A 23,160-nucleotide genomic window follows, 5' to 3' on the forward strand; every position below is an offset into this window, starting at 1 on the left:
TATATTGATTTATTTTACTAATTTTCCTGTCACCACCGGCACTGTCAGCACCACCTGACAGACTAAACCCAGGTCACGGGTACACGTCAACGTCTACCAATCAGAGCCGCTTTATGACGCATGCGCCTTGAGTCTTGAGCTTACCGTTGACATGGAAAAATACGACTTTGCCGGAATCTGCTTGATAGCGTGCGACTTCGCTACCTACAACTCTACACAGATGGTGTCAGTTTAAAAGCAGCTTTATTCGTCAAAACTAAAAAACATCATTTCACTATCCCACAAGGTGTAAGCAGGTAAGGTCGCTTTCATAGTTTGATAAGGGCAGTGTTAGCATATTCAGCCAGACAGCTAACATTCCATAGAAACTTGTTAGCTTGGCCACAGTGCACTGACAGTGTTGGTGTTAGCGCACCAGGTGTTGGATTTAAAGGTGATGGTCAAGGCTGCCCTTCTTCACAGATATACAGGGTTAAGCGAGCGACATGGTTTACTTCCTAACTAGGTGGTCCAACTGCAGCCAACTTACCATGTAGCTAAGTTATCGGGACCAGAGGTCATATGTTTAAGTTGTAGTTAGTTTCTTAATGCTACTTCCTCGGAGAGTTTGTAAGATCAATTGACACTATTGCATCATTACAGGATTGACTTGCGCTAAGGTTTGATTGCTGCAACACTTCTTTATGATATGTTGCACTTTAAGGCAAAATCCAGCCTTGAACAGAATTTTCACTGTTTTGATTCACGTGACAAAGTTGGAAATCAGAGCATCCTCCTGAATGATGAAGTCATTAGGTGACTCTTAATGGATTTGACCCACTAAGAAAGATGGGTACGTTATCATTATTAGTCATTCAATATAAACTGAGCTGTAAAAACTCATAGAAATAACGTGTTAATTCGATGCAAGGGTAACATTTTCTTAAAATCTGCTTATATTACTAGACTTTGAGCCATATGGCATTGACTGGTAAAGCAAAACACATATTGTAAGACCAGCTTGTATGGTAATGTAAAGAACTGCCATGATAAATGTGCCACTGATATATCCCTCTTGTCACCTGCATTTGGAAGTTTGTGTTGTAGAAATTTGAAAAACAGGTTTGCTGCAACGTGAAAGACATGTTGGATTTTGTATGTGATTTTAAGAGTTGTTATGGTTTGTATTATTTTTGGTTGGACCAAAAGCTCATGGCTGTATGTGAACAGAGGTAAACGTTAATGTTTTCAGTTGGTGGTGTGAGTTCTGTTTTTGATGGACGAGTTCTTTTGCAAAAGTCAAGCATTTGTATAAGTTGTTGCTTCTTCATTCTTAATTCAGGAGTACATTTTTAGTTTTTTTAACATTCAGAATCAGTCCTTTTTTGCATGGGGGCGTACAAGTCTACTAGGGTCAGAATTTTAGGGGCGTAACATTAGAGATCATTCGTCAGTTTGGGAGTTGTCATAGATTTAGTGATTGTAAAAGCTGTTCTGTGCAGATTAGGCCTTTCTGGTGTTCATTGAGGCCAAAGCTATGAGGGAAGTTAGATGGAGGATGACTAATTTATTCCTTTTCCTATTAGGTTTAGCCTACTACTTTCTATATGAGATGTAGAAACCTGGCCAATCCAACTTTACAGCATTTGGTACAGTCAAAATGACTCATGCAGTTGATGACACAAGTTGATGTTTCCTCTATGAACGTCATACAGTTACTGGATGATATTTTGATTTTATGGATTCAGTTTGACCCATTCTTTAGCTACAGGGAGATTTTTTTAAGTCTTAATATCTATTATCAGGACATACACATGGTTGCCTATGGAATTTGACAGGACTGGTGTCAACAGTTACACAAACCAGGAATGGAATCTAAGTCACACTGTGACCAGTACAGAATATATATCAGTATGTCAGATGTAGCACAGATAAGAATGATAGTAGACAAAATCAAGTTCCTCTGTTGATACATTTGTATTTGGTGTTGATACTAATATGGCGCTGAGTGAATGTGGGGAGGTGTCCAGTGTCAAAGTGTACTTTAAGCGGACCAACCTGAGAATCTGTCGAGACAAAGGGTCTGTAAAAGCGACTAGAGGTTGATCACAATCAGTACAGGTCAGACTCAGCAGTGATTACAGCAGATTACTGTGTGTTTGTTTTTGTGTGAAAAAAAGAAAAGAGGAAGTGTGCACAGTGTCAACAACTTCAATCAGGTACTTGGACAAAGGAGGCAACGGAAGAGCATAGCACAGTAAATAGCTGCACAACCAAACATCCCCTGTAACCCACTGCATTGTTTTATTTGGAAGGCAAATCTTTCTCAGACAAACACACTTGGAGACATGTCTGAAGAGTCGACTTATCATCGGAAACCTCAAAGGGAGACCACTTTCTCCCACTATTGCTTCTTTCATACCTGTTAGTGAGATTTATACAAGAGGGAAGTGAACATGTCATCCTCTGTGCAGAAAAAGAGGAAATACTGCTTAATGTTGGACCCTGCAACAAGGTACTAGGCTGTCTGAAAACGATAAACGGTTGTTAAAAGAAGTGTGTGTTGAACAGGGATGAGACAATCATTCAGTTCATGGTGGTGTGTGAGGGCATATAGTCGTTTGAGGACTTAAAGGAGTTGTTGAGACTGATTGAGTTTAAAGAAAGCAAAAGGATGCAACTGAAGCGTCCTTCATCATAACGTGTACCTGCAAAAATGTAAATGATTAATTGTACAGTTAAGAATCCTAACTGTTTCAATAATAATTGTGTATTTATGGGTTTTACAGTTAAGTGTACAATATAAACATTAGCGGTTGGCAGACATTTGAATGTTCTTTTTGTGCTCATTGTAGTGTGTTCAGTGACTGAATGTGACTGCTGACTGTGGCCACATGAGAACACATGACAAAAAATGGAGGAGTCCTGCGGCCAAGGAACAAGTGACTGCCAGGCTAGAAGCCAGATCTGGCCCCAAGGTCGATTTTGGAAGGCCCCTCCACAAGCTTTTTATAGATAACATATAAAGTAAGAAAGCTAAAGTAATTAGAAGGGGGGAAAAATAACGACTTGCAAAAAAAAGCTTGCCCATGACTTGGGAGGTTAGGTGGTTCGCCTTGTAGGTGCTTGTGCATGTAATATGCTACTGAGAGGGGAGAACTGTCAGTCTGTCAAAATAAACAATTAGAGGGTCCCATACTTAACTTTATCATTGATCCTTTAAAGGAGACATTTTATTTTTTAGATTTTAAACAAAATGATATTGTATTATTACTCAGATTCTCTTGTTGAATTAATTGTTGCTACAGAGCAACTACCTTATTGTTGCACCTTATCCCGTGGATAATGCTAATTACTCTGGGCACATGTTAAGCTGGAGGAAGTGGCACCCTTATGGAAACCTTGACTGTTGGGAAAGCTGCTCCGTCTGCTGCCTCAGCTCCTCTTTTGCCTCATATGATCCCATAGTCATGTGCCTTCAGAGGCGCTGCAGTCTCTGTGTCAGAGAACACGGTCTTATAGAATACAGTTGTGTGGCAGCAGAACTGAGGTGTATCATTTCAGCATAGTTTTACAGAGTGTGTATTTAGCTGGTGATTTTAAAGGAAGGATGCTTGTGGTGGAAGTGAAACTCTGGCTTCAGTGGCATACTTAATGCTTCCTGTAAAAGATTATCATTGAAGAAGTGATCTTTTTCATTTTCATGCTGTTAATTTTGCTGAGTCATTATCATGACTTGTGACTTTTAATGTTGATTTCATTAAAGGGAACAAAATCTTGCTCAGTCATGCCTCGTGTTGAGGTTCCTTGTACTTACTGTGAGAAAAAGCCAAAAGTTCTTTGACAATAGAACAAAGGAACACAAAAGCAGTCTTCTGAGCTAATAACTGTTTTCCCTTCAACAGTCATGTCTCTCGTGCTCCTACAGATTATCTAAGTGTTGTTGTCTTATTCCAGGGAGGCTGATATCCATCCCTCAGGTTCCCAGGGATCCCTCAGCTCGACCTGATGAAAGCTGAGCAGGACGGAGACCTCCTTGAAGGTAACTGCTTAAGATAACAGAAACTTGACCATCACAGTACAGACACACCAGCCATGCTCTCCAATATTCAACACATTCTATGTGAGTGTGCAAGCTGATAGAGCCACTTGAAACAATATTTCAACAGAGTACATTTTGTCTTGCGTGCAAGTAACTACAGTGCAATGGATTAAAACATAAAGAAACGGTGAAAACTCAGACAACTTATTTCCAAAAGGAAGATTTATCTTTACTTCTGATCCTAGAGTTTGTTTGGTTTTATAGTTATTCAAGAATCTGCATGCTGTTTATTCTCATTGCCTCCTTTGTGAACTTTATCACTGCTTATGTGATGCTGTTTGATTCATTAAAGGTTAAAGGGTAAAGAGTCACTCCGCAGATTATTTTTGCTCATGGTTGTGTTTTATTGACAAGAACAGATTTAGCAATTGAGTGCTGGGTTGTGCGTACTTTACTTCCCTTTCCTCAAGAGAGTCATTTTTAGAGACACAGTGTGAGAATGACGTTGTGGCATCTTTAAAAAAAAAAGAAAAAAAAGGATGATAAAGGCTGAGGCATATAAAAGCAGAGTCCTTGTTCAGGAACAGCGGACTCTAGGACCAGCAGTGAGTTGAAGATGAAGGAGGGAGAGACTGAGAGGTCCAAGCTCAGTGAGTAGTTTGCATTGTTTACAGAACTTGTTCAGTCAGAGTCTTGAATTTTTATATTCACTTCTCTTTTATATGTAATCCTTTTTCTTTCATTGTGTTTTCATAAAACATGTTGATGGAGTTGTTGGGTTTAGTGTAATGAATACCCTGATTAAAGGTTTATTTACTGACTGAGTGAATACGTGTCATTAAAGTCTTAAATCACTTATGTAGCAGTTTTGAAATTGAGGTCGAGGCGCTTTGACTTATCAGCGGTGACTATTTTACAATGGTTGCTTCTGGTCTTTGAACCTGCACAAATCTTTAAGGTATGCACTTTCTTTAATTAAGCTCCTGTAGACAAGTCTTAGGTACTCCTGACTTCAACAGTTTCATGACAAAAGAATGAATAAATCTGTGCTTTGGTTTATGGAAGGAGGCTAGAAAAGACTGGTGTGGTTTTTTTTATAGACTGGCAGAGCTTCTGATGTGTCTCTGCTCAGACATAAAACCTCACTGGTATTTTGTGGATGGTAAATTAAAAACAAGGTTCAACCACATTCACTTGGTTTGAATAAAATTTTAGAGGTGCTGTGAAAGGTCATACAACTGAGGAAGCTTTGAACCCAGTCAGTATCAGTGTGGTACTGATCTAACTGAGCTCAGAAGAAAAGTTTTCAACTCTTAAAGTTACTTAAAGTTGAGGTTTTGATTATGGATTTGTTCTTTTATGATATTTTTTACTTTCATGAGTTCAGGTACTTTTGGTTTATTCATTAAGTTTCAGTATACAGGGACCATAATACAGTAAGATGAATTTACCTATGTTGCAACTACCAACCACACATTTTTGCACCACATCCCTAAATCAGCAATTGCGCTAGTGAGTGAAACCATAACCAGTACATGATGTTCAGAACTACAAAAATGCAGTTAGGTAGCACCTAAAGCTGCAACAATGACTCGATTAATCAACTAGTCAGTTAAAAACAAATTGCCAACTATTTCAATAATCATTTAAACATTTCAGTTATTTTTTTGAGCAAAATTGTTCAACAACTGCTGGTTCCAGCTTATTATTTTCTGCTTTTCTTTGTCATTCATGATACGTAAATACAGTCTTTGGGTTTTGGATTGTTGTTTGGGCAAAAGAAACAATTTAAAGACGTAATTTTTTAGACTAAATTATTCATCCATTAATCATTATGATCAGCTGATGTATCAATAATTTAATAAATCTGTACTTCCAGCCCTAATGGCATCTGAGTTGCTTAGAAACTGTTACTATATGTTTGGTTGGCAGGAAACATGTCAACAACAGATGGAAAGACAGTTTAGTGTTACAATTGACTGTCTTGTCTCCGTTAGTCTTACTTTCCTCTCATCACTCTGTTTCTCTGTGCTTTTCCTCACTTTCATTGTACTCTCCTGTACAATGACAATAAAGACTATTCTATTCTATTCTTTGTCAGAGGACTCCCCTCAGGACAATGGAGTCCAGACGAACCAGTACAGCTCCATCTCTCCTCCTGCATCACCTGTGGCCCAGGAAGAACCCTTCTCCACGTACTTTGAGGATAAGGTGCACATTCCTGAGGATGTCAGCCAGGTACTCACCATGTTGCACAGCTACCTGTTCATGTAAAAACTGAAGCTCAGTTGTAGTCATTTGCTTGATCCTTGTTGGATCAATTTCTTATTTATCCAAAGTGACTTTGATAATAAAATTCTGCTGTGCTTGTCTTCAGGTATTCAGTTTCCGTAAACTCTGGGCCTTCACTGGACCGGGCTTTTTGATGAGCATTGCTTACTTGGATCCAGGGAACATCGAGTCTGACCTTCAGTCTGGAGCTAAAGCTGGCTTTAAGGTGATTTATAAAAACATGATAACTACTCAGTCTGTGCTTCCATTGCCTAAGATTTTATTTGACAGTTAATGGGTGTGGATTTAGAACAAGACATCAACTTTCATATAGTTTCTCTTTGACTGGAATCTGGTTGAGCCTTTTCTCGAAGCTCATTTGTTCACACCACTTTTGAGGAAGTGAATCTGCAGGTTTTCATTCCCATCTCCACAAAGATACTAATTTGTTCAATGTATTACTCTAAGCAAAGAAATCAGCTTTATCTCATGCACCATGAGTTATTATTATTTCATTCATGATTATTTTCTCTGTATTACTAAAAAGAAATTTGATTGTTTATTTGTTCACTGGTGCCTCCCAGTGTCCAAAATGAATACAAACACAAGTAGTCATTAAATTAATTTGAAAACGTGTGCTGATTGTGCCTTTCTTCCTCAGCTCCTATGGGTGCTCCTTGGAGCCACCATCATCGGGCTGCTGTTGCAGAGGTTAGCTGCACGCCTCGGGGTCGTCACAGGGATGCACCTGGCTGAAGTCTGCAACCGCCAATATCCCACAGTGAGCATTTTCCACTCTCATTACACACCTCAACTACCTTCTTTTGCTGTACATGAACCTTTTTCAGTGCACACAGCTTTACTGAATAAGAGTGTTAAATTTTTTGATTCCATATTTTTCAGCTTTGTTGAATATCTAAAAAATGTTGTTGAATATGTACAAGTACAAGTGCTGTACTGTGTGATTTAAGATGAGGAGCCAACTGAATATGCCATTCAGTAAAGAGAGGATTAAACTCTACCCTACTCTCTGTTTATATCTTAATTTTGTTTCTTCTTCAGGTTCCTCGGATCATCCTATGGATGATGGTGGAGCTGGCAATTATTGGCTCAGACATGCAGGAGGTCATTGGCTGTGCCATAGCTCTCAACCTCCTCTCTGTGGGCAGGTACCATCTTCACTACTTGCACTTAAAACATTTTTAAAGGGTATTTTTTTAATAGTGATAAATGACCAAAAAATACACTTTCCTGTCGTTCTCCTGCAGGATTCCACTGTGGGCAGGAGTCCTCATCACCATCACAGACACATTTGTATTCCTCTTTCTAGACAAATATGGTACATATGCACACATTGTTACCTACTTATCAGTGTCTATGTGTCCCGGTGTTGATACAGTTTATGTCCCCTTGCAGGCCTGAGGAAACTTGAAGCTTTCTTTGGCTTTCTCATCACTGTCATGGCTCTTAGCTTTGGTTACGAGGTAAAAGATTGTCACAGTTTCCAATATATTTCAAGTGTTTGTTGAGGCACCATGACATGTTTGACTGTGTGTTCTCTGTTTGTAGTATGTGCTGGTAAAGCCAAACCAAGCGGAGCTGCTAAAGGGGATGTTCTTACCTTACTGTGCTGGCTGTGGACCTGTGCAGCTGGAGCAGGCAGTGGGAATCGTAGGCGCCGTCATCATGCCTCATAACATCTACTTGCACTCAGCACTGGTCAAGGTTAGAAGCGTATATGTTGTCACATTCAGACAAACAATGTTACCAAGGCGCATCAGCCATATTGTCAGTGTTTGACGCGTAGTGTTATTTATACCATAAGCTTAGCGGCATGAGTGACATTTATTTTTCTTATGTACCAGTCTCGGGACATCGATCGCAAGAATAAAAAGGAAGTAAAGGAAGCCAACAAGTACTTCTTCATCGAGTCCACTATCGCTCTTTTCATCTCCTTCCTCATCAACGTCTTTGTCGTAGCAGTCTTTGCCCAGGCTTTCTACAATAAGACCAATGCTGACGTGGTGGGTATATAGTATTACAGTAAGAATCCACTCCTCTTTATTGAGTGCTGCTGAAGCCTTGGTTGTTCATGATGGAATAATAATAACACACAGCATTCATCTTGTGTTTGTGTCCCTGGTTGCAGAATGAATCTTGTAATAAAACCGGCAGCCCTCACACAGATCTCTTCCCTCTCAACAACAACACACTGGAGGTGGACATCTACAAAGGGGTGCGTCTGTTCATTTCAGTTCAGTTCAATTACAATAACAATTAATCTTCATTGTGGAATTCTTATTAAGATGGTATAAGTTACTTTCATAGTCAAGTACAAGATTCAGATAATTGTGAAGTCAGATGTAGCAGCCTGACCAGCCATGAGTATTATTTGCATTTTATAATTACAATTAAAGAAGAAGAAAAATATAAGGAAAACCCTAACTGAAACCTGACTAAAGTCACACAGGCAACACTGGATCTGTATGATGCATGAGGGCCAAAAATACACCTGCAGTTGCCGCTTCTGGAAATCTTCGAGATTTTAAAATTCATCTTTTTGTATTCTGAACTTCTCTCTTTCCTCAATTATCTTCATTATAAGATAACCATCTCTATGCCTATATCAAGGGATGTTAGATGAATGAGGGATAACTTATTTCTCTGTTGGTATGTTCAGGGAGTGGTCCTGGGCTGTGTCTTTGGCCCTGCAGCCCTCTACATCTGGGCCATAGGGATCCTGGCAGCTGGACAGAGTTCCACCATGACAGGCACTTACTCGGGGCAGTTTGTCATGGAGGTAAGAATGCCTACTGGTTTTATACGTGGGAATGGTTTAACAAACAAACAAAAGTGTGTGCTCATGAGTTTACTTTGATGTTTTCTAAGGGTTTCCTGAACCTAAGGTGGTCCCGTTTTGCCAGAGTGCTGCTGACCCGCTCTATTGCCATCACGCCTACACTGCTGGTAGCTATTTTTCAGGATGTTCAGCATCTGACAGGGATGAACGACTTCCTCAATGTGCTTCAAAGCATGCAGGTCAGGACGAACCCTTCCCTCAAAATGTATTCTGTCAAAACAACAACTTTTCCTGTTGTGTAAATTGTGATTCTGTAAGATATTCAGTTTGACTTTTCTTTCTGTTTCTAGCTTCCATTTGCTTTGATTCCAATTCTGACCTTCACAAGTCTGACATCCATAATGAACGACTTTGCAAACGGATTGTGAGTGAAATATATAAACTTTTTTTAACATGTTTTTATTATTAATCAGACATTAATTACATAATACACAGTATACACAGGCTTTTCATTTTTGAATGCATATTCCCACGTACCTTTTTTGGTAGCTTCATCTATCTCTACCCCAAGGTCTCGAATCCAGGTTTGCACGATTGCATCATTTACTGGACTTTTAAATGGCCTCATAGCAGCATCCTACTATTACTAATACTACTACCTATACATACCTATAGCTACCTAGTTTACAAAGAAATTGCTCAGTTGGTGACATTTCCAGACTAAATTTGTGTCCAGTTTGATTCTGAATAACTAACTAATGTCTAACTTGTAGGAACCTAAAGAAATGTGTTCAAGGGAGTTTATATTTCAATCTTAGTTGATCAAATGACATAATTTTATCCCCTTTAAATAAATCTTTAAAAGTTTTAATACATGCATTTTCCTACAGACAAAACCCATTATCTGTCATCCCAGAGATAAAATCAGTGTTGCTTTGTATTGGAGTAATTGGAGATAGAACATCAGTTATTTTTTCCCATTTCTAAATATATTTAGAAACCATCATGACTAGCTTTGATGCCCCTGTAGTACATGCTATATTTGTTAGTTTTAATCCTTGAAATATAATTATGATCATTTTTATTCACAGGTTTATTACCTACATGTCAAATTCTGTTTGTACCTGACACCTATTCCTATCATATGTCAAACAAAATAAAATTAAAATCGTAGATCGTAGTCCACTTTCCGACAGCAGTCACACTGCATTTTAAACTATGGTGTTAACTGAACGTTCCTCCATTTCTAGAAGAAGGAAAAAAAACAAAACAAGGCAGTAACTTGGTTTTGGAGACAGGCCAAGATTGAGTTACACAAACTAGAAATGTACCCTGTAGTCAGACTGTTTGAGGAACATACTACTGACTGTTCGTTTCAGAAAAAACATTATTTCCCAATGGTTTAATCAACTGCCTGTTTCTTTAGGGTGTGGAAGATCTCTGGAGGCATCGTCATCCTGGTGGTTTGTGCAATCAACATGTACTTTGTGGTCGTTTACGTGACGTCACTGAACAGTGTGCTGCTCTACGTTTTTGCTGCTCTGCTTACCGTGGCCTATCTGTGCTTTGTGGGCTACCTGGTGAGTGAGATAACTGCAACAAACAAAAATCATAATATGACAATTTAAAATAAAAAACATTAGTAAAATATATACATATATTTTTTTAAATGCATAAGTGTGCTGGTTTTGTCTTGACTTCTCTTTCCCCTGTCGTTGTCTGCAGGCATGGCACTGTTTGGTTGCCTTGGGTGTTTCCTGCCTGGACTTTGGCAGCAGGGTAAGCAACCGACCTGCTGTGCTCATAGAGGAGCCGTCTGAGTACGACTCCTAGAGCTGAACAGGACAGTAACCACCAGCATTCCTCTTTCTTCTTGGAGACACTGAGCCCTGTACACAGCCAGCACATTGTCTGATAATGTCAACGTGTTTATTTTGTGTCGGGCTGGGTCTCATAATATAGTGCTTTTTTAGGTACCTGATGAATATAATTAATACTTCACCAGCACAGTAAATACAACACCAGTGTTCAGTGACATATTGTGACATGACTATATTATACAACATGTAACTCTATTTATGATCAACCCAAGTATTTGTATTTGAAATAGGATTTTCCGTCCTTTTTCTATTTTTTTCAGTATGCATCTTTCTCCTCATGTAATTTTACTGTTGTTTACACTGAGTAGCAGCAACCCAGCTATCTACCTAAAGTAATCATCTTTTTTTTTTAATGGTTTGATTTAAGACCGGTACTAAAGCTAGCTGCCTCGCACACATGGCTCTCTTAGCCCTCTTGATAATGTGAAGCAGTGTGTCCTGCTGCTCATCCTGGTATGATTTCCTCTCAGTCTACCTCAAGATCCTCTATTATGTTATCTCAACTCATTTTACTGTCTCTGTAGCAGTTTGATTCACTGGATTTTTGTATCTAACAACAATAATCTTACTTTCTGTACCAAAAATCACCAAATGAGATCCAGCCCTACTTGTGTTAAAATCGTTAGACTACAGGGTTTTGATGTTGTGAGCTGATTGCCTGTCTAACATGTCAAAGAAGCTTAAGTGGCTAAAGTTTCAGTGACATGCATAACTGATGCATGCACTTAATTTGTCACTTCTCATGTGTGAAGTCCAAGTTTTTTTCTCTTGTTCTACTCAAGCCTAGAGTGGACATCTACTCAACTTAACCAAGTCAAGAAAGAAGGAGGTTTTTTAAAAATATGAGCTGAGTGTAAAGTTATATTTGTGAAGCTTTGTATGACTGCAGATTAATCCTCCGAGCCTCTTTCAGTGCCTAAATAATCTGGATGACATGTTAAAGTGTGAAAGAAACAAGTTCAAAGAGGTGTGCAGGAGATGTTTAATTCCTTCTTGACTGTGAGAGTTAAGGTGTTGGATAAAAAGTATATGTAAAAATACTGATTTGTATTTAGCCTTTGTTAAATGATACCAGGATGATTTTCTATTCCATGTTTTTATTTAGTATTGTGGTTAAAAGTTTGAGGAGAAGAGACTGATAGACATGTATTGTAATATGAATATGTGATATAACAGGTATTACAATACATGTGGTTATCATTTATGAAAGAACTGACTTATTTAAACTGCTATGCAGAAATGAGAAGGAACTTATCATGTAGCAGCTTGACAATAATGTTATAGTTATTATTGTTTTAAATGTCATGACAAAGCTGTGGTTAAAGGAGAACTAGAAACAAAAGTTAAAGAAAAAGGAGTCAAAACAAGTACAGAGGAAATTTATTTTTAAAGCCCCAAACCACAAGTTTGTCTCAGACGGCTCTACAGCCTGTAATCTATCTTTAAACCCCTGAAACCAGTAATTTTGTGCAGTCCATGCAGTCTGGTAAGATTCATTCAAATGTCATCAAATGAAATTGTTTATGTTAATTCTTGTGCATCTGTTATTTAATTAAGCTAAGGTGTGTCCAGCGCTCTGCACTGACTCATTTAAGACATCCTCATGACAAAAAAAAACAACCATTTGTTCTGCTTGCCTTCAGAGTTTGTCTCTTATTTTTAGATTTATGTCTGTTTCTTTTTCACCAAAAATGGAAGTACCATTAATGTTTACTGTAGATTTTTAACGGGTTCATTGGGTTGCAGACCTGATTGTTTGATGAAGCATTTTAACAAAGCAACAGGCAAATATAATGAACTAATGTAAAGACTTGTTTTAGGGGGGAAAAAACAGCCAAGTGCAATCAATTCATCTCTCCGACTCAGTAGATCACAGCTGAGACTAAATAAAATAAGCCACTCTGCCTTCACACAGGCTTGTTTCAGTCTAACACGAAGCACTTGAGAAGCAGAACAGCACAACAGCTTTTTCATTGATCTTCTACAGTGGTAGAGCTAACATGTCCAAACCTCAAATAAGGTCAGAAACAGTCTGACTATTGTAAATTAAAAGAAGAGATCAGAGAAGGCAAATCTGCAAGTTTAAATTTGTACTGTGCAGTTAACTGAGCAATATCCAAGCAAGACATGTGTATCAACCATCCCAGAAAAGTTCTCAGGTTCTTTCAGTGAAGTTATTGTTGCTTTCAGTGTTCACTTCATTGAGGTGGATCGGGTACAGCTGCTGATTACTGGTTCAGACTTCTCATAATCTTAAAGTTTCTCAAGGTTTTAATAGAGGCGATAGAGATGTAAATGACATTTTTCAGGCTACTGTGAGTTCATACAGTGTCATATGAATACCTCTCTGGTGGACAAACCATGGCAAAGGTTTGGCAAAGGCACAGTTTCAATTGTTACAGAGAAAACTTCAATGTAGTAATGTGAACACTGAAGTTATCTCTCATTTCTGATCTTTGGGATTGAATGGATAAGTGTCTGTAATAAATGGGAAACAATGGCTATATGGACATTTGTTGGCGTCTTCTGTCCGTGTTAGTGATGTATTGAAATTAATGAGCCAGACTGTTGCCCAAATATTTTTTGACAAATAAATTAATGTTGTGCTCAGTCACAAAATCTAAGCTGTTACTAATATGGAGTAATGATGTACGACTATGGTAGAGTCTGAGAGTCATACATCATCCTCCAATAGGGGTTAATAAAGCAGTGCTCCTTTTTTAGAAACAGTGCAGTATGTAGTGTGTGAGTGGTCAAGCGAGAGCAGGAGAGATGGCTACAGTGACTGTTCAGAGCGAACCGGTGTTTGCGACCAGAGCAGAGAAGTTGTCTAGTGGCAGTAAATGTACAGTACAGGTTACAGTGTCACCATGAATAAACTCTGCACTTCTGCAGGGTCATATCAGGGTTTTTGTTTTCATAGTTGGCAGAACATCACGGTAGGCAATAGAAATGCTAATTTTGCAGGACCTTCCAAGAATAAGTGAGGACAGTTGAGTTTGGAAAGTATCACTTTGATCCGAGGTGAGCAAGCTGAATTAATCTGTAATCATCAAACAATCACCTTCAAATTGTGAACTGATTGGACCCAATTAATCCCTGATCAAAACACAGCATTGACTGTGATGTTCACCTCCTTTGAACAGTTGTTTTCCATATTGTCGTCTAACTCAGAATACAGTAAACCCCCAATACTTGAGATTCTGTACATCTGCTGTTCCTAGATTTATATACCCTTAAAAAAGAATAAAACTATATGTAGAGAAATATAAAATAAGATGCGTCAACAGAGATGCTTTCATCGATCATAATAAGCGGGTTGGTGGGTTATGTTATATAAGCATAGTAGGTGAGTCTTCTTAATCATATCACTGATATTTTCAACTTCAACAACAAATCAAAACAAAATCATAAAAATAATCTGTCTATGATACATGTTCCCCTCAGCTAATTTCTCTGAGAGTTAACTATCTATAAACAACAATCTCCTCTCTGATGAATGCTCCCTCTCCTCTCTCTCTTTCAGACACAAATGGGACTGTCACGACATACAGACATTTACTTACTGAGTGACATGGACTCTGATACTGTGGTGGAGAGATAAGAGGATGCGATGACCTGACTGAAGCGTGGGACCACTGAAGCTCGCCCAGTATGTGTTTGTCTTCACCGCTCTGTGCCTTACGTGTTGTTAATTGTCCTTACAGCACACAATGTAGCACACCGACAGATAATCCTGTTTGAAACGATGATGGGCATTTTCCAGCACAAGCGACTCAACAACCTTGGCTAAATAATGTTTATGCAAGAAATGGTTAAGTATCTGGGATCTAAAGAGAGACGTGGGTTAAAGATTTAGCTTCCCGTGACATCTTAAATGACTAATCCACTACAAGTTAACACCATTACTTCAGTTAAAGACAAGACACTACTGTGATGAAATGGCCATTTGACATTCAGAAATCACACAATAACAAACGCTGTATTCCACATTGTTGAGTCGTGAGTTCAGGGACACAAGTTGAGTGCTTTCAGACATTAACTCAATGCTGTGGACCTCTAGTGTGGCTCCAGGCTGCAGATTACACAGCCTATTATTCTTTTTTCTTTTTTTTTTAAACCTTTTTTTCTGGTTTAGCTGACATGAAACAGACAAATCTGATTTTCCCCATTGTCACTCCCACCCCCACTGAGTGAGAACAGGAGGATACACAAAGTCTGATGTAAATGATTTATTCATAAAACCTCAACGTCCTAAGCTGCGGCATTATGTTAACAATTTTTTATACCTTTTTTACGCTTGAATTTCATATTAAAATAAAATCTGATTTGTGATTTAAAACATTTATCTAGATGTTAATATTAGACTAATAAACATGTAATATTAATATATTTAATGTGAACACAGCACTTGAATAGCTTACAAGGTATTTATGTCAACTTTTCCTGTTTTTTTATACTATATAAAAGAGTGACAGTTTTATGTCATTTTATGTACAGTTATGCAGTCTATTTTACATTCTCGGATATTCTGTTCTTGGAGGTAAGGTCTGAACATGCTGTCTGTTTCCAAGTCTTTTAGAGGCTGGTCGTAAAAAAACAGTCTGCTATTTGTAAACTATTCAAAGTCACACAACTTTAAGCTACATGATAATACATGTGTGCATTTTCCCGCACATGTATATATTCCCGTTTAATAAATATATGAATTTTAGGTCATGAATTTCGAGTAGATGTTTAATGTCAGTGATCAGCGCTGATTGCTGTAATTGTGATCGGAGTCTGATCAACCCAGTGTTTCTCAGCCTGTTCGATTAATATATTCCTCACTTCTCAATCATTAGAATATGATAATTTGTTGTCTTCTATTATTTGTGTTTATTTTTCTCTCTTGAACTTCCGTCTTAGTTAAACTTGGGCCAGTTTTTTAAAAAAAGATTTGTTATTTATGCGTAGTTTATTTTTGTGAATAATACTTTGGCTTGTAGTTTAAGTGGATGTCAATAGTATTTTATAAGGATTACATCTTGTTTGGCTTCAGCTTTTTGAGGTGTAGCTACAGCAGCTAACTTTTTAATTTTTTCTATTGATAAAGCCAAATTTGGGCAGAGGTGTGATGTGTGTACAAGTGCATCATCTTAATATCTTGGCACAGGATAGTGTGTTGGCAACTGGACCCAGGTATACCAGGAGTGTCAGAGGAGTTTGTATCTGTACAAAACATGAGCAAGTTTCAATTTCAAATGTGGGGCGCAAGTATTATCTTAGGAACAGACTGCTAACATGAAAAATGCCTCTGTGACAGGCTGATAGTTGCTCGACTCCTTATGTACTACATTAATGTCAGTAGTGTAGTGCCTTTCAAAAACTGTGTTTTACAGAAGTAAAAGGAAGTAAAAACAGTACAGAGAAGACATTTGACAGGAAGACAGAAAATGATATTAAATACTAACGGCAGATAACAACGCAACTTTTACCTTGACAAAACATTGAACTGTACTTGTGCAGACGACCATAGTGCCTCCTCTGTTCACCACTGTGCCTGTTCAATATTCAGTTTAAAACAATTACAAAAACGATTGTTAGTGGAACAACACAACTGCCTTGAGTCTGATTGGAGTCATTGTAAATATATGTATTGTAGGGATGAGTAATAGAGAGGCTGACAGGTAAAATTAGTTTTGTTCCATTTTGTTCTGCATTTGCCAACATTTTCTTCGAAGACTAATATTTTTCCCAGTATATGTAGATATATTTTTCTTCCCCTGGGAAATACCTAAAAATAATAACTTTTCTTTTGAAGAATTCCAACTTTGATTGAAATTAATGGTCAGGTTTTTACAATTGAAATGACATGCCATGCCAAATATAAGCCAAATACGTGTACAAAGGACCTTTGTAGTAATTTCACCACAGCAAAAAACACTTAAGAAATAAATGAACCAGCACTTGATTCCATAAGAAATGGGCCACGGTGTAACTGAAAGAGTAAAAGTTGACATTTTATGCTGTAAGATAATCAAATATTTCAACATGTCTGAAGACTGTTAATGGGATCACAGCAGAAAAGGAATGCCTTGACTTAAAACATGGTAATGACAGTTCTCAGTTTTCCCATGTCTTTGATGGAGTATTACACCATTTGTTGCTTGTTACAGTGTTATACAGAATTTGGGAACACCTGTTGGGATTGTCAGAGACCTTTTTCATGGCCAGACAGGAAATTGTTACTGTACTGAGTTACAAGTTAGATCAAATGTGTTGTTGTGCAGTATGTGTCCCTACCAAAAAAGCCTGTTTTTTTTTTTTGTTTTTGTTTTTTTGTCACCAGATGTTTGAAGTTTTCTGTCATCTGTAATATTTTTTAACATTGTTTTTCCTGTTGAATAAAAAAGGACAAAATAATACTGTGCCTGAAATCGTTATTGTCTTTTAATCTTTATTATTTCTCTTTTAAGTATAAAAGACCAACAGTCATCCCTGGTGTACATTGGTTATTTTAGTATTAGTAAAATACTGTACATACTGTATTACTCACACTCAGCTGCTCCTTACTCAGTATCCCTCAAAACCAATTTTTCATGTTCCTCTTTCATTCTTACTAGAAATTGTTTGGCCCACTTTTGCAATAGGAAAATAAAAAAGGCCTACAATCCAGTCACTGTTACATTTTTCGTTAAGTCTTCCATGCTCTTAGTTTACCCCCTCTGAAGCGTGTCTGAAAATAAATTAATTCATTTATGGAGCATGATGGAGGAAATTTCCAGTACCTTGGGCCCATACACTCCTTCTCACCTGACAGGGAGCACTGTGCCGCACAGAAAACTGATATGCCAGTGTTTTATGACGGGATAAATAAGGCTGTAGTAACAGAGAGAGAGAGTGCAGATGGATCACCTGACGAGCTTGATGCAGAAAAGAAACAGATATTCAAGTTGAAGAGCAGCTAAAGTTATTCATAAATGAGGATAATTCTGATACCTTAAATATTTGTTTCACACTAAAGGAGCTTAAATTTAATCTGCCCTGAGTAGGAGCAGAAGGTTATATTTATTTATAATTCATGTTTATGAATCATTCTAACATTTGAGTGATTGCATGGACCCAGCTGTGTTGAAGTTGTAAACTCTTTCAAATAAGATTGATGACTGAAATTAATTTGAAGCTATTAAATGCAATTAGACATCTGATTTTCTGTATCTGCCATTTAAGCCTAGTGTCAGTCCTGATACAGTACAGGGTTCATTTTGTTGATAAGTTGAATATAAAGAAAATTTAAAAAAAAAAACCAAGATGAGTTAAGGCCCCCTTTTACTTTGCAAAAGTTGCCTCTGTGCAAAGCAAGATAAGTTTTCCCACTCTAAATTATAAGTTTAAGCTAACTAAAGCAGCAACATTTTACGTAAGCTTCTTCACATGGTCTTTTTCAGCTAATTTCAGTCGGAAACTTAGATTTATTTCCTTCCCATGACATAGCTTTAGCCCCTCTGAGCAAAGCACCAACGGCTGAGCGGTCGGACTCTCTTCCGGTTCACGCGGGGGCGCTGTCTCGAGCGCGACTCCATCCTGTCCAGCAGCTCGGGTGCCTACGTCACCACATTTCACCGAATGCGATGGAACAGCGTGGAAAAGCGTAACGTAAGGTGGTCTCGAGAAGCGCTGCCAGAAACTTGTAAGTTGAATGAAAAGTTAACAAAACGCGTGTTTCCGTGTGTGAGTCGCTGTGTGGAGTTATAACGGTCGGACACAAATGCAGCTAGCTGTGTGGCTGAGACGTTACCGGCTAACTCACGAGTGGGTCGCCTGAGTGTGTTTGTGTTGCTGTGGCAGTTGATGTGTCAGCCTGTGATGTGGTGAAATCTGTGCTTTTAGGTGCAAGATGAGGGAAGCGCCGCTCCTGCTCGCATCGTGTGTGCTTGTCTGCCTCCTCCTGAACTTCAGCCAGGCAGCCAGACAAGGACAGGACATAAGATGTGGAGGTATGTTTGTTTCTCCGCCCCCGTTCAGCACATCATAGGTACTCAGAAAGAAGTCCTGACGCGTGTCCTCTGTGCTCCCCGCAGCCTGCAGGGCTTTGGTGGATGAGATGGAGTGGGCCATCTCCCAGGTAGATCCAAAGAAAATGATCCAGACTGGGTCTTTTAGGATCAACCCGGACGGCAGCCAGTCCATCAGAGAGGTGAGGTTGCAGCAGAACATCCACGTAGTAATCCGAGTCCAACCCACTGTGTAGGCGGCACCACTACAGCACTACTGTACACAGTGAAGTAGTGCTGCACTTTAATTATAAAAAGTTAGAGCTACATGGATTGGTTAAAAAAGATCTGGTTACAGCTTCTCAAAATGTAGGATTTGCTGCCTTTCATCGTCTTATATAACTGTTAAATGAACTGAAACAAACTGTTGTTAGGACAAAAAGAAGACCCTTGATGATCCACCTCACTGGGGCCTTTCCTCCTACAGGTTCCTCTGGCTCGCTCAGAGGGAAACCTCCTGGAGCTGATGGAGAATGTGTGTGAGAGGATGGAGGACTATGGTGAGCACAAAGATGCATCCACAAACAGGAAGTCCTATATTCGGGTAAAATCTCGCACTGGTGAGGCCATGGATCTCTCAGAGGCCACGCTGGACTCAAGAGTTACATCCAGTTTAAAATTTGCAGTGAGTACAGAATCCAAGACATTATACAGAAAAGGTATTACACTCATCATTGTATGTTTTAATGGCCTTGTGTTATTATGTCTTGTTCATGATATGTCCAAATAAACAAACTGTCTGAAATTTGGCACTTTGATGCAGCCCAGACCTCCAAATCTTGTGATTTATACTGGGAATTGTGCAATTTGTAACAGCTCTTTTGACTTTTTTTCGTCAGTGTGAAACAATTGTCGAGCAAAATGAAGATGAAATCATTGAATTCTTCGCTCACGAGACAGATAATGTCAAAGACAAACTCTGCAGCAAGAGGACAGGTATCTTTTCCACTCAATTTTACATACTAATACACATTTCTAATTTAATTCTTTTCACCTCATCGATACTGTTCTAATTCCTTGTTTTCCTGTCTTTTGTGTTCTGCAGACCTCTGTGACCATGCTCTGACAATGCACCATGACGAACTTTGATGTCATCTCGCCATGCCTGCCATCTCCGCTCAGTGAGAATGGAGATGACATTGGGTGCTGTAATGTTTTCACTTGTCACTTATCACCAGTTTTACACCATAGTAGTGATGAAAGATGTATACAAATTATTATGTAAAATATGAAAATTCCATCTGAAGAAAAGTCTTATTCCTGTGATCTGTGACAATTCAAGGACCAATTTGCCATTTTTAAGCCAAATCTCTTTGGACTATTTTGTCACTTGTTTATATACTGTACGTTATTACATGTCAATATCCTGTATTTATATGAAGGTTCTTCGTCTTACCTTCAAATGCTCTACACCAGGTAAAACTAAAACTGTGAAAGTTATTCTTCCCAGTAAATACATGATTTCTAACAGTTTTCATTGTGTGTGTATATACAGTTAGCATATTAATTTAAGGCAAGCCCGCAGAGATGAGGTTGAAATTTTGTTAAATGGTCTTTAATTATTATTCATGCACACTGAAAAGTCTTTTCAATGCAAGTTTGAAGTGATTATCATAAGTATTTTTTTATTTACAATGAATGGACATTCATCAGTTGTAGCTTCAGTAGAGAGATTTGAATGCTCACCAATAATTATTGAACTGTCCAAGATCACAGGAATAACAAGTGTTATGTTAAGTGCTGTCAAAAATTATCATTTTAGATTTAACTGGAATTAGTTTCACTGTTGTCCAATTTACAAAATGTGCTTTTTTTCATGTCATATCACGGTCTTCAAACATTGACCCTCTTTCACCACCAGTCTTTATATTATGACTGTTGATGTGAAATGTATTACAGTTAAGAAAACTGTCCCAGCAGATTAAATGCTGCTGCTTAGGTGAGCATGTTGATGCTGGAAAAATTCAAAATTAACTTTGTAGCTTCACCTTTTTCTCTTACCTAACACAAATAGGGCAACAGTACATAAACGGTTGGAATCTGAAAAATATAATTTTTTATACCTGTGCACTTGTTTGGTATAAGATATCTTTTCCTTAAACACTACAAAAGCCACCTTCAACCTGCTTTAATTGTTATATTTCAAGAGGTTAATTTTTACTTTTGAGCAAGAGCTGACTTGTTAAATTGAACTCTAAGAAAACCCCACGAGAGAGCACTGCAGTCCATAATCCGTTAGTTGAGTCCAAATTAAAGCATCATACTCAGTTAGAAAGTCCTCATGCTGTACTGTCAATGTTGAAAGATCAGGAAGTATTTTTGGTAATTTTTTCAACGTGTGAACGAATTATCTTGTCTCATGTGAAGATTCTCCTGATAATTCCTTTTTATATAAACTTTGTAAGTTTTCTCTGCATCTGTTTTGTCTTTAATCAATGGAAATATATTTGTACAATATCAGAACAAGTTTACCTTCTATTTTCTAAACAAAAGGTAATAGAGGCTCAATTGTAAATTAGTTAAACCATGAGTTGATTTCACAAAGATATTTCACATTCGTATTCTAAGTTTTGACATGAATGCAAATACCACGCTAATGTGACACATTATCACAACAGGCAATGAGCTGGACCTCAAACATTTGCTGAAAAAAACCCTCTACAAGATGCAATGTCCTTAAGGGCCACAATATAAACTTTCCACACCCATTCATTAATGCACTCCATCATTTTATTTACTCAAATTACAGAACAATTGCTTGTTTTTTGCCACAAAATCACTCCAAATAGTCTAACCTTTTGTGACATACACTTTGATAATTTAGAAGCTACATATTATCTTAAATGATATTGAAACAGAAGATAAATGGACAATAAGATTCAGGAAAAAGTATGACAAGGTCAGCTTACAAGGATAGATTTGTCAAAAAAAGCATTGGTTGTGATATTTTAGATTTCACAAATATCAAATTCCTACATAACATTAAGTGTGTCACTACTTCATCAAAAATAAAAGCTCTAAGATTACTCTTGAACTAGAAAATCTGTTAGTCTTTGTGAGAACATCTGCTACAAAATGTTATTGAGGAAATTACTTCCATTCATTATCAGGCACGATACAAATTCAGATGGTACGTACTGTAGTGGTTATATGTTTGATTAAACATATTGGGCCAGCACCCCTTTTTTATCCAGTTACAGACTCACTTTCAGTTACCCCTTCACCTGAGACACTGACCTCTAAGGGCATCAATACCACATTTTCCTCCTCCTCATTTTCCTTTTCCTCTGTTTCCATCATTTCCACTGCCCTTCTGACTCTTACTAGACTGATTTGTGAGGCTCTCATCGCTGTCATCTTCCTGTTTTTTAGCTGCAGTCTCATCTCTTACTTCTCCAGAACAGCATCCCTCTTCCTCAGCTGTCTGAAACTCCTTGTCATTCTCTGTCTTGCTTTCTGTCCCGGACTCAGGTGACGTTTCCTTAACTTCTTCTTCATCTGCTACAATAACTGTGTCCTCAGAGCCGTGGCTGCTGCCACTGCTGCAGGACAGTGTGTCTTCTTCCGCATGTCTGCTTTGCTCTTCATGAAATAGATCATGCCCAATTCGTCCCACCTCTACACCCTCAACACCTTCTGTTGAAACCTTCTGTTGCCCTGCTTCACTCAAGACCATCTTATAAGAATTAATGTCCCAACACAAGTCCTCCCCTACGCTCTCTCGATCCCACAGCTCACTCACCTCCTCCTCCTCATTCTCAGAGTCAGGCGCTGTATGTTTCCTAATGCGATTTACCGCATCACGCAGGGACTTTGGATACTGGGTCTCCTCTTGGAGGAGTAAGTCAGAGGAAACTCTTCCACTTTCTTCTTGCTGCAAAGGAGTTGAAGAGCTAGGAAGCAAGAGAGAGGGTGCATCAGAGGAAGAGGAAGATGAGAACTGAGGGGGTTCCTCACAAGAGTCCAGATGAAGAGAAGAAGGAACAGTGTCTAGAGCCAAGGTTTCTGTTTCAGAAAGGGAAACATACTCTGTGTCTGACATGTGCGACAGATGTGGTGGACAAGGAAGCTCGGTAGGTAATTGAGACTCCTCACAGTCAGAATCTGAAGGTGAGCGAAGAGACGAGTTGGCGGGTTCAGTCTGTGGTTCAG

The 23,160-nt window shown here is 38.4% G+C and overlaps 2 protein-coding genes across 4 annotated transcripts; both read left to right on the forward strand.

The window, feature by feature from the left end:
- The first annotated feature begins 111 nt into the window (after window positions 1-111).
- Window positions 112-17,278, forward strand: LOC115583365 (natural resistance-associated macrophage protein 2). Of its 3 annotated transcripts, XM_030420121.1 has the most exons (17): window positions 112-296; window positions 3,937-4,021; window positions 6,123-6,259; window positions 6,399-6,518; window positions 6,954-7,073; window positions 7,355-7,461; window positions 7,561-7,631; window positions 7,709-7,776; window positions 7,862-8,017; window positions 8,158-8,316; window positions 8,442-8,528; window positions 8,973-9,092; window positions 9,182-9,331; window positions 9,443-9,516; window positions 10,519-10,672; window positions 10,818-10,871; window positions 14,499-17,278. In XM_030420121.1, exons 2-17 carry the CDS (start codon window positions 3,988-3,990, stop codon window positions 14,574-14,576), a joined length of 1,689 nt encoding a protein of 562 aa, XP_030275981.1. In that variant the 5' UTR covers window positions 112-296; window positions 3,937-3,987; the 3' UTR covers window positions 14,577-17,278. The 3 variants fall into 3 exon arrangements, with proteins under 3 accessions (XP_030275981.1, XP_030275983.1, XP_030275982.1); XM_030420123.1 differs by lacking the exon at window positions 14,499-17,278 and having other exon boundaries at window positions 10,818-13,480; XM_030420122.1 differs by lacking the exons at window positions 112-296; window positions 3,937-4,021 and adding an exon at window positions 4,590-4,671.
- A 1,209-nt stretch (window positions 17,279-18,487) lies between these two features.
- Window positions 18,488-21,468, forward strand: cnpy2 (canopy FGF signaling regulator 2). The gene is made up of 6 exons (XM_030420161.1): window positions 18,488-18,644; window positions 18,845-18,951; window positions 19,036-19,151; window positions 19,436-19,633; window positions 19,848-19,944; window positions 20,054-21,468. Exons 2-6 carry the CDS (start codon window positions 18,852-18,854, stop codon window positions 20,095-20,097), a joined length of 555 nt encoding a protein of 184 aa, XP_030276021.1. The 5' UTR covers window positions 18,488-18,644; window positions 18,845-18,851; the 3' UTR covers window positions 20,098-21,468.
- The last annotated feature ends 1,692 nt before the right edge of the window (window positions 21,469-23,160 follow it).

This window comes from Sparus aurata, chromosome 6 (genome assembly GCF_900880675.1).
Source record: "Sparus aurata chromosome 6, fSpaAur1.1, whole genome shotgun sequence".
NCBI classification, from domain to species: domain Eukaryota; kingdom Metazoa; phylum Chordata; class Actinopteri; order Spariformes; family Sparidae; genus Sparus; species Sparus aurata.

Excerpts from the sequence above, each read along its gene's own strand:
- LOC115583365 (XM_030420121.1), top strand. The coding sequence starts at position 3,988 with ATGAAAGCTGAGCAGGACGGAGACCTCCTTGAAG. Across the intron at positions 8,018-8,157 it reads TGCACTCAGCACTGGTCAAG|TCTCGGGACATCGATCGCAA; the intron begins GTTAGAAGCGTA and ends CTTATGTACCAG. Across the intron at positions 8,529-8,972 it reads AGGTGGACATCTACAAAGGG|GGAGTGGTCCTGGGCTGTGT; the intron begins GTGCGTCTGTTC and ends TGGTATGTTCAG.
- cnpy2 (XM_030420161.1), top strand. The coding sequence starts at position 18,852 with ATGAGGGAAGCGCCGCTCCTGCTCGCATCGTGTGTGCTTGTCTGCCTC. Across the intron at positions 18,952-19,035 it reads ACAGGACATAAGATGTGGAG|CCTGCAGGGCTTTGGTGGAT; the intron begins GTATGTTTGTTT and ends TGCTCCCCGCAG. Across the intron at positions 19,945-20,053 it reads ACTCTGCAGCAAGAGGACAG|ACCTCTGTGACCATGCTCTG; the intron begins GTATCTTTTCCA and ends TGTGTTCTGCAG.